Genomic DNA, 15,301 nt, shown 5'->3' with positions numbered 1-15,301 from the left:
TATTTTGCAAAGTTATTGTACAAATATTTGAAAACGTTTATAAATTTGAAATATGTACTCAATCAATATTGATGATACAGATAAATTTCAGAATAACGATGAATTTTATGTCAATCTTTGCTTTATAAAATCAGGGAGAGATTAGATCAGATAATATTGAAGACAATATAAATTATGGGAAGTATTCAACCATGATATTAAACGTAGAACACTTCACGTATCCAAGCGGAAGGCTTGGTTAGATTCTCCTTTCAGCTTCTTCTTTTCTTTTCTAGTTTCCAAAAACGGCAATTTCCATAGTCCACGATTTCTTGCCAGTACTTCGGCATCTTCAAACGTTTGTGGCATTCCATTCAGTGTAGTCTCAGGCAACAGAAAAGCGATCAACACTCCAAACATATTTATACAACCCACAACCACCAATGGCAGCCAGAAAATATACTCTTTCAAGTACACAATATATGGTGATAGGAATGATGCTACATATCCTGATATATGTACTATAGCTACTCCCGATCCTCGTACTGAAGTAGGCAGTACCTCAGGAGCCCATTGTGTTATAGCAGAATAACCAACATTGATTCCAAATCTAGCTACAACAGCGAATATCACAGTATTTGTACCACTAGCGAACGCTGCAAGAACACAAAAGACACTGCTTATAGCTAAACAAACGATACAAAGCCAGCGTCTACCTGTATAGTCCATGAATAAAGCTATTAATAGAACCGATGGGAACTCGGTAATTGCCATCAATGTAAATGATACGAAGAAATCATACTCCAATTGTCCGATAGATCGAATCAAGCCATCAAATGCTACTGTGCAGCACATGTACTCCAAACAAGCCAGGATAAACATCCTCCTGACAGCTGGTCTTTTAAATATTTCTAAGGCACTGTGATTTTGTTCTTCCTTAACGTTGGCCATAGTTGACTTAAATTGCTGTATCATTCCCGGTGGCACTTCTTTCTTATTAATCCGACCAATTACAAGCACTTTCCCAACAGCTTCGTCTATACGTCCTTTAGACAATAACCACATCGGACTTTCTGGTAAAAAGAATTTTGCTAATACTCCCAGAATCATAGGTACACTAGTAGCTAGACAGATCGTTTTCCAGTGACCACAGGCTAGAGCAATCCACGGTAGTGCGGTTGCAGTTGCAGAGTAGAAAACAGCAAACGATAAATTCGCTATAAGCGTCCTGTACCTGGGTGCAATATATTCTAAAATTAGAAGGTATGGCATCACCATACATGTATCACAAGCCATTCCCATAATAAATCTTGCAGCTGAGAATTCTATGAGATTCCGGGCGAAACTGCTGGCGGTGCCACCTACAGCAGCAAAAACGCAACTAATTATGGTAGCTGGTAGTCTTCCAAAGCGATCAGCAATCCATCCGAAGAGGAACCCACCGGTGATGGACCCGACGAAAAATATCGCTTGAGCCGTGGCTTGATAACTACTCTTTCCACATACCCATTCAAAATCACTACCTATTGTAGGATACGGTATTTCAGACTTATTAAACTCCCATCCATATTGACATGGTATTATTTTCCAGTTTTTATCAGGTTGTTGACCTGTTGTTAACACTTCAGTCCAATTTACGTCATACATCTCACATTGCGAATATCCAAATACCGAGTTATCTTTAGGTACTCCAAGGTCCCGTCTTTGTAGATCGGTGAAGTTTTCCAATCCTGGTATCCTGCACCAATGGTTGGGTGACACTTCAGTTATAAACATTTGTGATAAGTATACAAATACTCCGAAAGCGTAAAAGGGGAACGACGAAATAAATACGATCCATTGGTAAAGTCCCAATTCCCCTGCTGACGACAGTAAATCGTCATATTCGACTTTATCTTTCGTCTTGTCTAATTTAATTTCGATTTCTCTCACAGCCTTGTCAGCAGTCATGTTTATAATTTAACTATTTTTATCAATGTCAATAAATTACTATAAATAAATTCCCTTGATGCGTCTCCTGCGACTAATTGGACTGAACTAATTAAGAAAAGATCGGTAGCGCCTTTTATTTTGCTAAGCGTAGTTCCGAGATAGTGAGCGAAAACTACACGTGTTTGCGGAAGACTACGCATTTATTAAGTAGTATTACGGAGGCTCTCCGTTGACAAAGGTCTTATGAAATAATGAGGGGATTATAGAACCTCCCACGTGATGGAGGGCGTGGCAAGTATTGGATAGGTTAGTTTGCCAACGCTTTGAACAAAATTATGTATTTTGGCAACTAATATTTACTCAGAGATTTTATGTAGATAACCTTTAAACTATCATTCCAATTTACTGGTCTTATAACTTACTTAAACACTATTTTCGTGAATAGACCTTGGATACCAAAAAACGACGAGTGCTATTTTTGGATCATATCCATCAAATTTTGTGACGTATGGGTTTCTTAAGACAACATATTTATACAGAGATAAAATGATAAAACAAGTACACAGCGTGATTATGCAGTTCAAACAACATGTAGTGGTATTGTCACTACACTGAGCAACCGACATAGTTTGGTTGGAAACAAGATTAACGCTTATTCATGAATGGGTTTGTAGGGGGTAATCTCTTTAACTGTGAAGGTAGATTAATAACCTGTGTAATTCTTTAAGTATTTAATAGTAAGTAAGTTAATTATGCAATAGAAACTATTTTGTTGCACGTAGTCAAAATATTTCAGATCCGATAGTTGCATTGAAGGTTCGCAGATTTAATCAAACATATAAAAAATATTAATCGTATATTTTGGATACAAGGTATGTCTAAATCTATTTTTATAGCTAACAATTAAATACAGCTTAAGAATAGAAATATGTACAACATAAAGAAATTTCACTAGATTATAAAATTAAATATTACTACGACGATACTCCCGATTTACCGAGGTTCACATTACACTAGCATCATAAATGTTTTGCTATTATCTGTGCATAGAAATAATCTCAACTGACAGTGACTGTAAAATTCAATATGACCCTGAATTGACTCTAAGACTTTTAGCAATAGTCACACCTTTCCACTGTTTCAATAAATATTAGACTTCAAAACACAAGCAGAGATAAACATTCAATAGCATTATTAATCATAATCTCGTTCACTACGAAATCTTAGACCATTAAGATTCAGCTTCAAAACTTTGATTAACCTGTCCTCGTTGTTCTTTCTTCTTCTGTCTTTCAACCAGGAACGGCATAGACCAGTTCTTTTGGTTCCTAGTTAACTCTTCAGCATCTTCAAATGTCTGAGGCATTCCACTAATAGCCGTCTCTGGCAAATTAAAAGCTATGAACATTCCTAGACCAGCCGTAGCACCTAGCACAGCGAAGGGAAGCCAGTAGATGTACACTTTTGTATACACGATGTATGGAGACATAAAGTTAGCTAAGTACCCACAAATGTGAATGACTGCTACTCCTGACCCTCTCACGCATGTAGGCAAAAGTTCCGGTCCCCATTGCTGGGTAGCGGTGTACGCCATATTTATACAAAACCTTGCTAATATCACAAATACAACAGTAGTCATACCGCCAGTTGATACTCCGATAATACAGAATATACAAGTAACAGCCATGAATATTATACACATCCACCTCCTACCAATTTTGTCCATTATCAAAGCAACTATTACTACAGAAGGGAATTCTGTAAACGACATCAATGAGAAGGACATGAAATAGTCGAATTCTAATTGTCCTACGTTCCTAATAAGTCCGTCAAACACGATATCACAGCACATAGCTAGTAAACAAACTAGAATGAACACTTTCCTTACGATTGGTCGCCGGAAGATTTCCAGCCAGCTCATATTTTCTTCCTCTTTCTTTGCACTACTAGCCATGGATATTTTAAATTTCTCTATCATCTTCGCTGGTACTTCCTTTTTGTTAATACGACTGATATTCAGTACTTTGTTGACGGCATCATCAACTCTTCCTTTAGATAACAGCCACATAGCGCTTTCTGGTAAAAAGAATTTCGCTAAAACTCCGAGAATTAATGGTAAACTTGTTACCATACAAATAGTCCTCCAATGACCGCAGGCCAACGCAATCCAGGGTAGCACAGTCGCAGATAAAGCGTAAAATATAGCAAACGACATGTTTGCTACCAGTGTTCTGTATTTAGGTGCAATGTATTCTAGAATAATAACATATGCCATGATCATGCATGTGTCGCTTGACATACCCATAACAAATCTTGCAGCGGAAAATTCTATGAGATTCCTAGCGAAAGTGCTGGCGACGCCGCCCACACAGCCCGCGAAGCAGCTGAGCATAACTGCTGGTAATCTTCCGAAGCGATCAGCTACCCATCCAAAAGTAAGCCCTCCGACCATGGACCCAAGGAAAAATATTGCTTGAGCTGTAGCCTGGAAACTGTTCTTGCTGCAAACCCACTCATAATCAGTTCCTATAGTAGGGTATGGTATTTCAGTCTTATTGAATTCCCATCCGTGTTGACAAGGTACAATATTCCATGTTGGGTCTGGTTCCTGTCCTGTTGCAAGTACTTCAGCCCAATCGACATCGTACATCTTACATTGTGAATATCCAAACACAGAATTGTCTTTAGGTATACCAAGATCTCTGCGTTCTATGGCTGTGAAGTTTTCTAGCTCCGGAATATTGCACCAATGGTTCGCTGGTACTTCTGTTATGAACATCTGAGAGTAATACACGAACACTCCGAAAGCGTAGAAGGGAAACGAAGCCATGAAAAGTCCAAATTGATAATATCCCAGCTCTCCAGCAGCCGATAACAGATCGTCGAATTTGACTTCATCTTCTTTATCTTGTTTCTTTTCAATATCTTTGTTTCCTGCCATTTTTATTTCGTTTTGTTTATTTATAATAAGTACTTTCTTACATGATCACTATGTCTACTGTTTGTCCCCACGGACAAATAAGATTAAAATGATCGGAAGCATTTTAATCCGGCCTTTTATTTAACGTACTACAGATACGACTGATCTTAATGCGAGATTATCTCAATATTTCGCGGGAGATAAACTGATAAAATATGTAAAATGCTAACACATTTCAAGATAATTTGTGAGGTTCATGTATTTGCTACATTACAGGGGACTTCTATGTGAGAACAGAGTTAGTCCAAATCCCTGAATTGAAAGTACGAGCGAGAAATACAGCTAATTCGTGAAGATTTTCTTATCCTCGTAAAAGAGACTTTTCTTTAATGCCAATGATATTCTCAGTGATTACTTACTAGTTTGGGGTTTAACCCTTTAGAAACCCTTTGGCACTGAGGTGCAATAGCACCTCAGTGCCAATAAGTAATAGTAAGTCCTGCCTGCTAACCTCTGTCAGGTATGTTAGTTATTATTAGTATATTAGAATGTCAAAGATTAAAAAAAAAAATACTTGAATCGTTTTCGAGATCCGGAACTAAGAATCATTAAAATGCTCTTGGCGATACTCATTATTTTATTTAAGAGTTTAACTACTTGTCTTGTAAACAAGACGATCCGTGATTATCATACTTAAGCGCTGTCTCCACGGGCGAGAGAATCGCGACGAGTCCGCCCTTGTATCGTCGGACAATCTCCACGAACGAGCGATAATTCCGCCGCGTATCGTCGCGAGTCGTAACGGAATCGCAGAGATTCCGCGGCGACTCGTAACGGTATTCCCGCGTTTTCCTTGTTTAAAAAGCTTCTAGAAACAAGAGGCAACATTGAAAATATTTTTTTCTATATTTGGACGCTGCATTTGACAGCGCGCTCGCTGCGCGCTCGTCGCGATCGCGCGGCGGACTCGCTGCTTGTCGCGGCCGACTAGCGACGTTGTATTGACGTTTTGCACGCTCGTTGACACTCGTCGTATCGCGGCGATATTATCGCCGTGTGGCGACGGTTCCATAGAGAGTGTATAGAAATACGTGGCTCGACGATAATATCGCCGCGATTCTCTCGCTTGTGGAGACAGCGCCTTAGATAGAGGGACATCCCGATGCACGAGATATGGGAATTTTCGCAAATCTGATGTGTATTTAAAGTGTTATAAATCTCCATATCGTAAGTTATATCATATGTTAAGATAAAATTGTGAACAGTAGCACTGGTTCCGATTGCGTTATTTTCAAAAAATATTTTTGAATTTACTTAAGTACTTATTTTTGCATGTCATATTTTTTTTCTTAATATGTTTCAAACATAATTTTGACTAAACTGAGAAGATTTATTCACGCATGTATTATTTGTGTATCGCCAATTTAATCTTAGCATCATCAAAATATAGAGGAATAGAAAAGCGAGAAGTAGGTAAAAAGTATTTATTCGCTGGACACTCTTTATTTGCTATTAAATTACACATGTAAAAAAACAGCATAGCTTTATTTGAATACGTTACTTTAGCTGCTAGTATTTTCAACCAACCAAATATAGAAAAATTACACATTAGCTTCCTTTAGATTGTAAAACGATTGCCAACCTTTAAACCTGTCTCTCACATTTCAAGTTCATAGTTTTTATTGATCTGTTCTCTTTTTGTCTTTTCCTTTCGCATTTCTAGGAATGGAAGCGTCCACAGCTTTTGGTTCTTTGTCATCTCTTCAGCATCATCAAAGGTTTGTGGCATACCATTTACCGCTGTCTCTGGCAATATAACCGCGATCATCACGGCAAGTATTGCGGTGACACCAAGCACAGCAAGAGGTAACCAATGTATGTACACCTGTAGATACACAATGTACGGTGACAAAAACGTTGCTACATATCCACAAATATGTACTATAGCTACTCCCGATCCTCGAACAGACGTTGGCAAGAGTTCCGGAGCCCATTGTGCAATAGTAGAATACGCAGTATTGATTGCAAACCTAGCAATAACTGCACATATCACTGTTTGAACACCACGAGCAAATATGGCTAAGAAACAGAAAACACCACTTACAATCATAAAAACAATACACAACCACCTTCGTCCCGTATAGTCCATGACAAAAGCTATAATCACCAAAGAAGGGCACTCAGTTACGGACACCAATGAAAATGATACGAAGAAATCAAATTCTAACTGTCCAACACTTCTTACAAGTCCATCAAATATAATATTTGCACACATGTACTCTAAACATACTAGGATAAAAACATTTCGTACACAAGGCCTTTTAAAAAGTTCAGACCAATTTTCATTCGGCAATTCCTTTGAACTGGTTACAGATAGTTTGAACTGTTGAATCATCTTCTTTGGTACTTCTTTCTTATTAATTCGACCAATAGTAAGTACTTTTTCTACTGCTTCATCCACGCGTCCTTTAGATAGCAACCACATTGGACTTTCTGGTAAAATAAATTTTGTAAATACTGCCAAGCCTAGAGGAAGGCTTGTGACGAGAGATACTGTTTTCCAGTGACCGCAATACTTAGCAATCCACGGGAGTAACACGGCGAAGAACGTGTAGAATATACCAGAAGACATATTTGCCAATAGTGTCCTATATTTTGGCGCTACGTATTCTAAAATGATTAGATATGCCATGACCATACTGGTGTCGCATGACATTCCCATTATAAATCTTGCGGCAGAAAACTGGATAAGGTTCCTTGCAAAAGTGCTGCTAAATCCACCGATACAGCCGACCAGGCAACTTGTTATTGCAGCTGGTATTCTTCCAAAACGATCAGAAACCCATCCGAAAAGAAATCCCCCGACTATTGAGCCAACGAAGAACATTGCTTGAGCTGTTGCTTGGTAACTATCTTTATCACAAACCCACTCTAACTCACTTCCTATAGTAGAGTACGGTATTTCAGTCTTATTGAACTCCCATCCATATTGGCACGGCATTGTTTTCCAAGTTTGATCAGGTGTTTGTCCCGTTGCTAACACTGCAGTCCAATTAACGTCATACATTTCACATTGCGAGTATCCAAACTTTGAATTTTCGTCTTTAGGCACTCCGAGATTTCTGCGTTGAAAGTCAGTGAAGTTTTCGAGCTGTGATATCCAGCACCAATGGTTTGGAGACACTTCAGTCAAGAAGATCTGGGAGAAGTACACGAATGCGCCAAAGGCGTAGAACGGGAGTGAAGCAAAGAATAATGTCCATTGATAAAGTCCCATTTCTCCTGCAGACGACAGCAAATCGTCAAAAGTGATTTTATTTTCTTCTTCCCGAGTCATTTTTATATTTCTCTCAGATTTATCGACTACCATTTTAATTTAATTATTAAATCAAAAATAGTTTTTTTACTTGATATATATTCTTAGAGAATTGGTAGTGAAATGATTGAAATATCCGTGTTGCTTTTTATTTGACTTCCTAAGACCAATTGCACACAGCACATTCTATATATTCGTGATTGATGTTTGTGAACGGATATATTAATTACACAAAATAAGGCTCTTCACTAATGATAGGGATTATTTATTTTGAAAGCAACAACATGATGAAATTGTGTCAGAGATTTCCGAATTAGGGACACAAGATAAAAATATGTATGTGGCGTCAAATTCGTCTATTTTAAGAAAACATTTATTTATACATGGATAATAAACGATAACAAAGATTAGAGAACTAAATTAGTACTAAATTACAGCTAGTAACAGTTTCAGCTTAGATTATTTTATTTGCACATTCTTAAGTGACACTTTAATAGCTCTTGCTTGCAATCAAAGCGCACTTTTCATATACACGCTTGCCTTGCAAAATTCAGTTTTAAATCTTTAAACTTTATAACTTTTAACCGGAGTCAAGTAGTTTGCCGTTGACTTGTTAGTTTGTCAACTTAACGACGCTTGTGGCATAATGTCTGAACAGCAATTACATGTTTCATTAAAGTTTATACTATATAAGTATTTTTACTAAAGCTAAGAGAGTCGCTTTAATCATAATTCATCTCACCGTTTTCAACTTCAGAAAACCAATAAGTAACAAAGTCTAGGCTTATACGTACACATAAAGTTCGTGCCAACAATAAACTTTCTTATTTACGGTGAGGTATAACATTTGGCAGTAAATATGGCCCGCAGTGTATAACAAAAGTATCGCGGTTATGGCCACTTAAGATCTGATGTCGTTTACAGTGCCGTGTACGAAATTTAGGAGAAAAGTATTGTCATTGAAATTCTCTTTTAAAGTAACCTTTTGCTATTTGTATGAGGCATTGCTTGCCAGATAGGAAAACTGTATAGGTATAATAGTGCAACTTACTTGGTTACTAAAAGAGCTTGTGTTTTACGAAGTTTCTTTCGATTATGTTTTTAAAGTCGTCTAAATTTGACTCAAAAAGACGTATTTTACGTTTATATTTTTTTTTTGGTCCGAGAACCTTATTTATTTTTCATTTCGATAAAGTAGAGACACTCAAGTCTTTGATGTTGATGCTATGAATTTTCCCATTAATGTTATCATTTATTGAGCCTATACGTCTCTTAAGTAATGACATCACCGTTTTCCTGTACATGTAAAGAACTATCACCATGTCATACAATCATACAATTACTTTTATCAATAGTTACTATTAATCTCTAAGTACCAATCTGTCTATAACTTGACTTTTATCTAAGCCGGATGCAATCATGAACTATCTAAAATGTCAAAATATGCTGATGCAACTTCCTCTATAAATGTCGAACACCTGATCTTGTGTTATCATTACAATATTTGAACACATTTATTTGTTTTGTAACATTTATCTAAAATCCATTGTTTACTTTAGGTCAATAATAATTTGAAAGATACTTATTACGTAAAAATAGGACATCATTAAAATTAGTCGTGATGGCTATGTAATTGGTCCATTGGTTTTAAAACAGAACATTTGTGTGCAAGGGAAGGAAACCACATGATTTTCATATAACTTCCGTAAAATAGTAAGTCAGTGATTTCAACGGAATTTAGTATAGCAGTCTACGCAGCAACCCACAAGTGTTTAGATCGTTCGAGTTGATTAAAGAGTAAGAACACGTGTCAACGCTGTTATAGAAACGAGATCAACTAATTTATATGTTACTGAAAATCAAGTTAAAAATAATATTTATCAAGATTGGTAAGTATAAATGAGTGGTTGTATTCAATGTGATGTATACGTATAATAAAATTTTCAATATCAATATTTTTGTTAAAATAAACCGTCTAATATTATGTAGTTTCTATTATATTACCGACCAACTAATCGTTAGAATACTTTTTACAACGAAAAATTTCACAATTTCTACAAACGTTGGATATTATCTACTTTAAAACTTTTAGTTACGTAAAGTAATTAGGCGATGGAAAAAATGGCCCCTCATCCTATAACCTAAGTAAGTCATTTTCTTAACACCAAGAGAGCCGTCTTATTTATGCCATACATTCCCAGAATAATTAGTCACCATACAATCAGCAAGTATAATTTTATTGGTCGCAAGTGTATTCGGTCTGTATCGAATATATTTTGGACCACCGCTATTTAATACTGTCATTATTTGTTATGAGGGTAGTGTATAAGTTTTAAGGTACCTAATACAAAAAATGTTTTTCATATAGTACTTTTAGGTTAGCTGATATCTATACTAATATAATAAAGCTGAAGAGTTTGTTTGTTTGTTTGTTTGAACGCGCTAATCTCAGGAACTACTGGTCCGATTTGAAAAATTCTTTCAGTGTTAGATAGCCCATTTATCGAGGAAGGCTATAGGCTATATAACATCACGCTACGGTCATTAGGAGCGGAGTAGCAACGAAAAATGTTACAAAAACGGGGAAAATTTTGACCCATTCTCTTAGGTGACGCAAGCGAAGTTGCGCGGGTCAGCTAGTTAAACATAAAATAAACCACCCCTGAGCCTAGAAAGGGGTAACATAAATTAAATTAACTACAAATGTCATGTAAGTAACCTCAATTATTTTCTAATTTTACTTTTTTTTGTCATATTGTTAAATACTGGCAATCTTTCGTCTTCAATATTTGTAGAAACTATTGATTACCAGCTATCAGTATGTTATTGCTTCGTAAAGGGTGTATTAAGTCTCGGCTTAATATATGTAATCTATAAATATAGCCAGTGGCGTCGAGTATTTACCTTATACTTACTCCAAATTTCACTTCATACGCTATTATTCTAGTCTAACCTTATAAACTAGCTCAGCCTGTCATCTCCCACACATAAACCTACAATTAGAAACTGTAGACTAGGTCAAACAAGTTGCCAATCGAACTAAAACGTTCTACAATAAAACCAAGCCCTGTATTCAATTAATCAGACACCACTTCCAATAGGGATGTAAAGTGTATCGATATTGTTATGAGCGTTGTTTTCATATCGATATTTTAGAAAAGATCTGTGTAATTTCTTTCTTTTCTTAAAACCTAAGCGAGGCAAAGAACTGTTAGTTTGCCGAAAACTTGAGTGACTTACCCCCGGCTTCTGAGTACATTAAACGGTAGTTTATCTATTCGAAAGCGTTTTTTTTGTATGAGTTTTAACGCTATTGAATAGATAAACTACCGCTAAATGTACGTCAGAAACCGGGGGTTAAAGATCTTTAGGTACATTAGTTCTAGATAGTATGAAAAGTCGTCAACCTTCACTTGGTCAGATTGGTGGACTCAAAGTCCAGTCAAGTTATAACCTCATTATGGAGGTAGACCATTATCTAGAAGTGGGACAGTAATGGGTTATATTTATATTCACTGTTTCTCAGAAGATTATTTTTGTTTTCCATGTCTTTCATTAGACGTCAGATACGCTCAAAAGACATACATACCTACATACACATACTCCTTCATACATTGAGCTTGTTTATTCTTTAACCACTCGTTTACAAAGTTTCTAATTAGTTGCAGCGGAAGTTCACCCACACAGGCTGTAGTTTCAAAGAGAACCTTTTGTAGACCAGTTTCTATGTAAGTATAAAGAAGAAAATATTCTAATGCAGTATTACTTTTCATTTGCAAGAATTTCAAAGCGGCAGTCATACGCATAATAATTATTTTAGTTCAATATTTATTTTGTTATATCGATACATTATGAAACCTCACGCTTGCTACTCACATATACAGGATCGCACGTTCGGTTCGGTTTGTGCCGATCGGAGCAGATGCTCCGATAGATGATCCGCCAAATGCTAGCCGGGTGGCAAAAACGAATATGTGTAGATACACATATCCGGTTTTGCCACCCGGCTAGGCCGATTTGGTAATGCCGAACTGAATATGTGTGTAGCAAGTCTAACCAAGTACTAACCAAATCGTGGAGTCATTAATTTCAAATACGCACATTATTTCAGATAGAAATGGGATCGTGTTTTTAATGTTTCTAATTTTCTTCATTTAATTGTATTATGTTGCAAACTTTGTTTACTTAATTACTTCCTTTCAATATTCCTGTTTGTAATTCTAACTGCGTTTTGTTAAGTTTTGAAATAACTTCGGAAAGCCAATAAAATTATATAGAAACGGAAAAACAAACAACTTCCAGTACGATATCGGTAACTTCATTGGGATAACTTTGGTCGGAGTATCGTTTATCAATAAATTGATCTGACAAAGTTTCAACCATCAGCAAATTGAATTTGAACAAATTTTGCTGACTGACAACAAATAATAAACTCCAAATAATAGGAAAAATGGAAATGCCAGCAATAATTGTATAATCTTAACGAGAGACTAAAGAAAGAAAGTGTATTTTTTACAGAAAAAGAACAAGCAAGAACAATTTCCTTGACCTTTTCAGGTTACATTTAGTTTTTACTTGTATTCAAATCAATGACGGACTAAAGATATACAATAACAGTAGATACATCTGGAATGAATCAGTAGTTTATTTAAATTAATTTCTACGGGTTTCAACCTGCGATTAACCTAGCAATAGGACCTACCTTGTACAAAAGATAATCTTTCTCTTAGAGTTGCGGCTTATAGCATATAAGTGCATATTAAATCCTTCCATAATAGCACTCGGCTTGATAAGTCGAATTATAGAAGACGGAGTTGAGAATCTATGCACGGTGAAATTTATTTACGTTTAATTACAGTCAAATTATACCAAAACGCGGTTAATAGAAAGTGTTTATCATACGGTGCTTGATAATTAATTATCTTAGTTTTGACTTTCAGTTCGGACAAAATACTACCGAAAATTTAAACCCTACAAAAGTAACAAAAAAATTATATGATGCCGGAATTACCATTAGCAATTTATACATAAAGACTCGTCAGGTGTTGAGTAGAGAAATTTTATAAAAGTTGTGAAATTGATAACAACAATTTACAATAAAACAAGAGTGGTCTCGCGACCGCGTCTTCTGTCTAACTGGCTGAAGATTTCATTTCATATTCTTTTATCCTATATACTTGGCAACTCCATAAATAATCCTATTATTAAAAATGCTACTTGAATACTTTTTATGGTAGAAACAAATTATTTTACGTTACTTCAAAGTGTCTATTATCTTAGTTAATACGACTGTCTTGCGACGTATTTGTACAGTTATTTACATTCATAAAAGTTTTAACAAATAAACGGGCAAGATTTATTATGGTGTGCAAAATGCTCTATAAACAGCTTGTTCCAAATTTTGTCTTTTGCACACAGATTCACAAGCGTGGCTTGTTTTGAATATAGTGCGTTACCCCATCAAGTACAACAGTAAATATGCAGTTGTTAGTTTAGTTAACAATAAGCCTAATCGTCGTCAAAATAAGTGATTTGTTTTTTTAAATAGTGTGGAATTAAAACAGACCCACGACACACGGCACAGTTGTAATGAAATTGTGACTCTCGAAACAGAGGGTTCAAAAAAAATCATTTATTATAATTATCAGTCTAGAATGACATCATTATGCTTATAACTACGACAACCCCACTAGGCGCAGCCTGTATCGGGGCTATCAATATTATGAACAATTGCCTGATCGGACTAGTTAACATAAACTTAAAATGTACGGTCAAACTATCGATTCTTGGCATTTTAAATACCACAAATTCCTTTAGTGAATACCTTTTATTATTTTCTTCACCCCAAACTCAACTTAAAGAATCTTCAAACTTCAAACCAAAGTGTACTTAATATTAAAAAAAAAAAAACATCAACCTGTATATATGATGTATGATTTCCGTAGTTGTTCTCGTCTTAAGTAATTTAGTTAATTTATATAAAGTTAAGCCCACACAAAGCGTAGTGGTCGGCACACGGCGAAAACGTGAGCACACCGTTTACAAATAATAAAACTATTAAAATAAAATTATAATGAGTCTTAATGTTGTACAGGAAGATAGGAAATGCGATCTATATTTTTTATTCATTCTTTTATTTCAGACTGAAATCAATAAAAATGCCATTATTATTATTGAACAACTACGAATATCAGTGTCTAAGCTTTGAAGGCTTTAAGGGAAATGACCTGGCTACTTAACCCGTACGAATGGTCAAAGGCAATAAAACGAGTGAAGGTTTTGGAAATCTAAGAGTTTTTGCCCAAAAGAAGGACACAGAATTGGACTGAATAAAACTGTGTTACTCTTTAGGCATGCTTTGACCAATGTATTAAATAATAACATACGTTTTCCTCAAGATAGCAGCTACAAAAAAAATCTCAAAGGAGTGCAAAATGTCCAGTTATTCCACCGATAGCGATCTTCATAAACAAACAACATATTTAAATATTCGATACAAACTCATCATCGATCACCCGCACTTTGAACACCATTGGTGATAAACATGTGTCAAAATGACACTTTACCACCCGCTAGCACCGGGTGCAAAACGTCTGTCAATATTTACATCGAAGCATTAGGAATCTTACTTTTAGTAGTTTATTGTCAACATAATATATTGCACACAGAAAAACAAATAAAATAAAAGAAGACTACCACTGCGTAATAAGTGCTATTGTTTAAAAAAAAATTAAGAAATTTATAAGGCTTTCCATCCAGAAATTTGACGGGCTATCACGTATCTCAGTTGACAACTATTTGAACGACACCATGGTGTACATTGTTTTCTTCCTTAGATTATAGCGTTTAACATGGTACGCCAAAGTAGCAATGTACTAAATAGTGACCATCAATCTGACGTACACTAATTGTCAGTTGAGATACGTGATGAGCCCGCAGGTCGTAAACTATTTCTTTCTTCGAAAGTCCCCAACCCGCACTTAGCCAGCGTGGTGGACTTAAAGCCTAATCCCTTCCTCATTCTGGGAAGAGACCTTTGCCCAGCAGTGGGATATTAATGGGTGTTTTTTTTTCTTCGATCGAACCATCGTACAGCAAATAAAGTACTAGTTACTGATTGCGCTTAAGACCCCTTTAGCTTAAATTTGAAATAA

At 36.0% G+C, this 15,301-nt stretch overlaps 3 protein-coding genes across 3 annotated transcripts; all 3 read right to left on the bottom strand.

Moving 5' to 3' along the window:
* LOC142973476 (carcinine transporter-like) lies at positions 1-2,012 on the bottom strand. The gene has a single exon (XM_076115191.1). It carries the CDS (start codon positions 1,927-1,929, stop codon positions 214-216), a length of 1,716 nt encoding a protein of 571 aa, XP_075971306.1. The 5' UTR covers positions 1,930-2,012; the 3' UTR covers positions 1-213.
* A 768-nt stretch (positions 2,013-2,780) lies between these two features.
* On the bottom strand, positions 2,781-4,919 carry LOC142973474 (carcinine transporter-like). The gene has a single exon (XM_076115190.1). The coding sequence runs from the start codon at positions 4,850-4,852 to the stop codon at positions 3,143-3,145; it is 1,710 nt and encodes a 569-aa protein (XP_075971305.1). The 5' UTR covers positions 4,853-4,919; the 3' UTR covers positions 2,781-3,142.
* A 1,569-nt stretch (positions 4,920-6,488) lies between these two features.
* Positions 6,489-8,168, bottom strand: LOC142973817 (carcinine transporter-like). The gene has a single exon (XM_076115840.1). It carries the CDS (start codon positions 8,166-8,168, stop codon positions 6,489-6,491), a length of 1,680 nt encoding a protein of 559 aa, XP_075971955.1.
* Between the last annotated feature and the right edge of the window lie 7,133 nt (positions 8,169-15,301).

This window comes from Anticarsia gemmatalis, chromosome 6, assembly GCF_050436995.1.
Source record: "Anticarsia gemmatalis isolate Benzon Research Colony breed Stoneville strain chromosome 6, ilAntGemm2 primary, whole genome shotgun sequence".
Taxonomy (NCBI): domain Eukaryota; kingdom Metazoa; phylum Arthropoda; class Insecta; order Lepidoptera; family Erebidae; genus Anticarsia; species Anticarsia gemmatalis.
The sequence above is the reverse complement of the archived record's forward strand: the minus strand, read 5'-3'. Positions and strand labels throughout refer to the sequence as shown.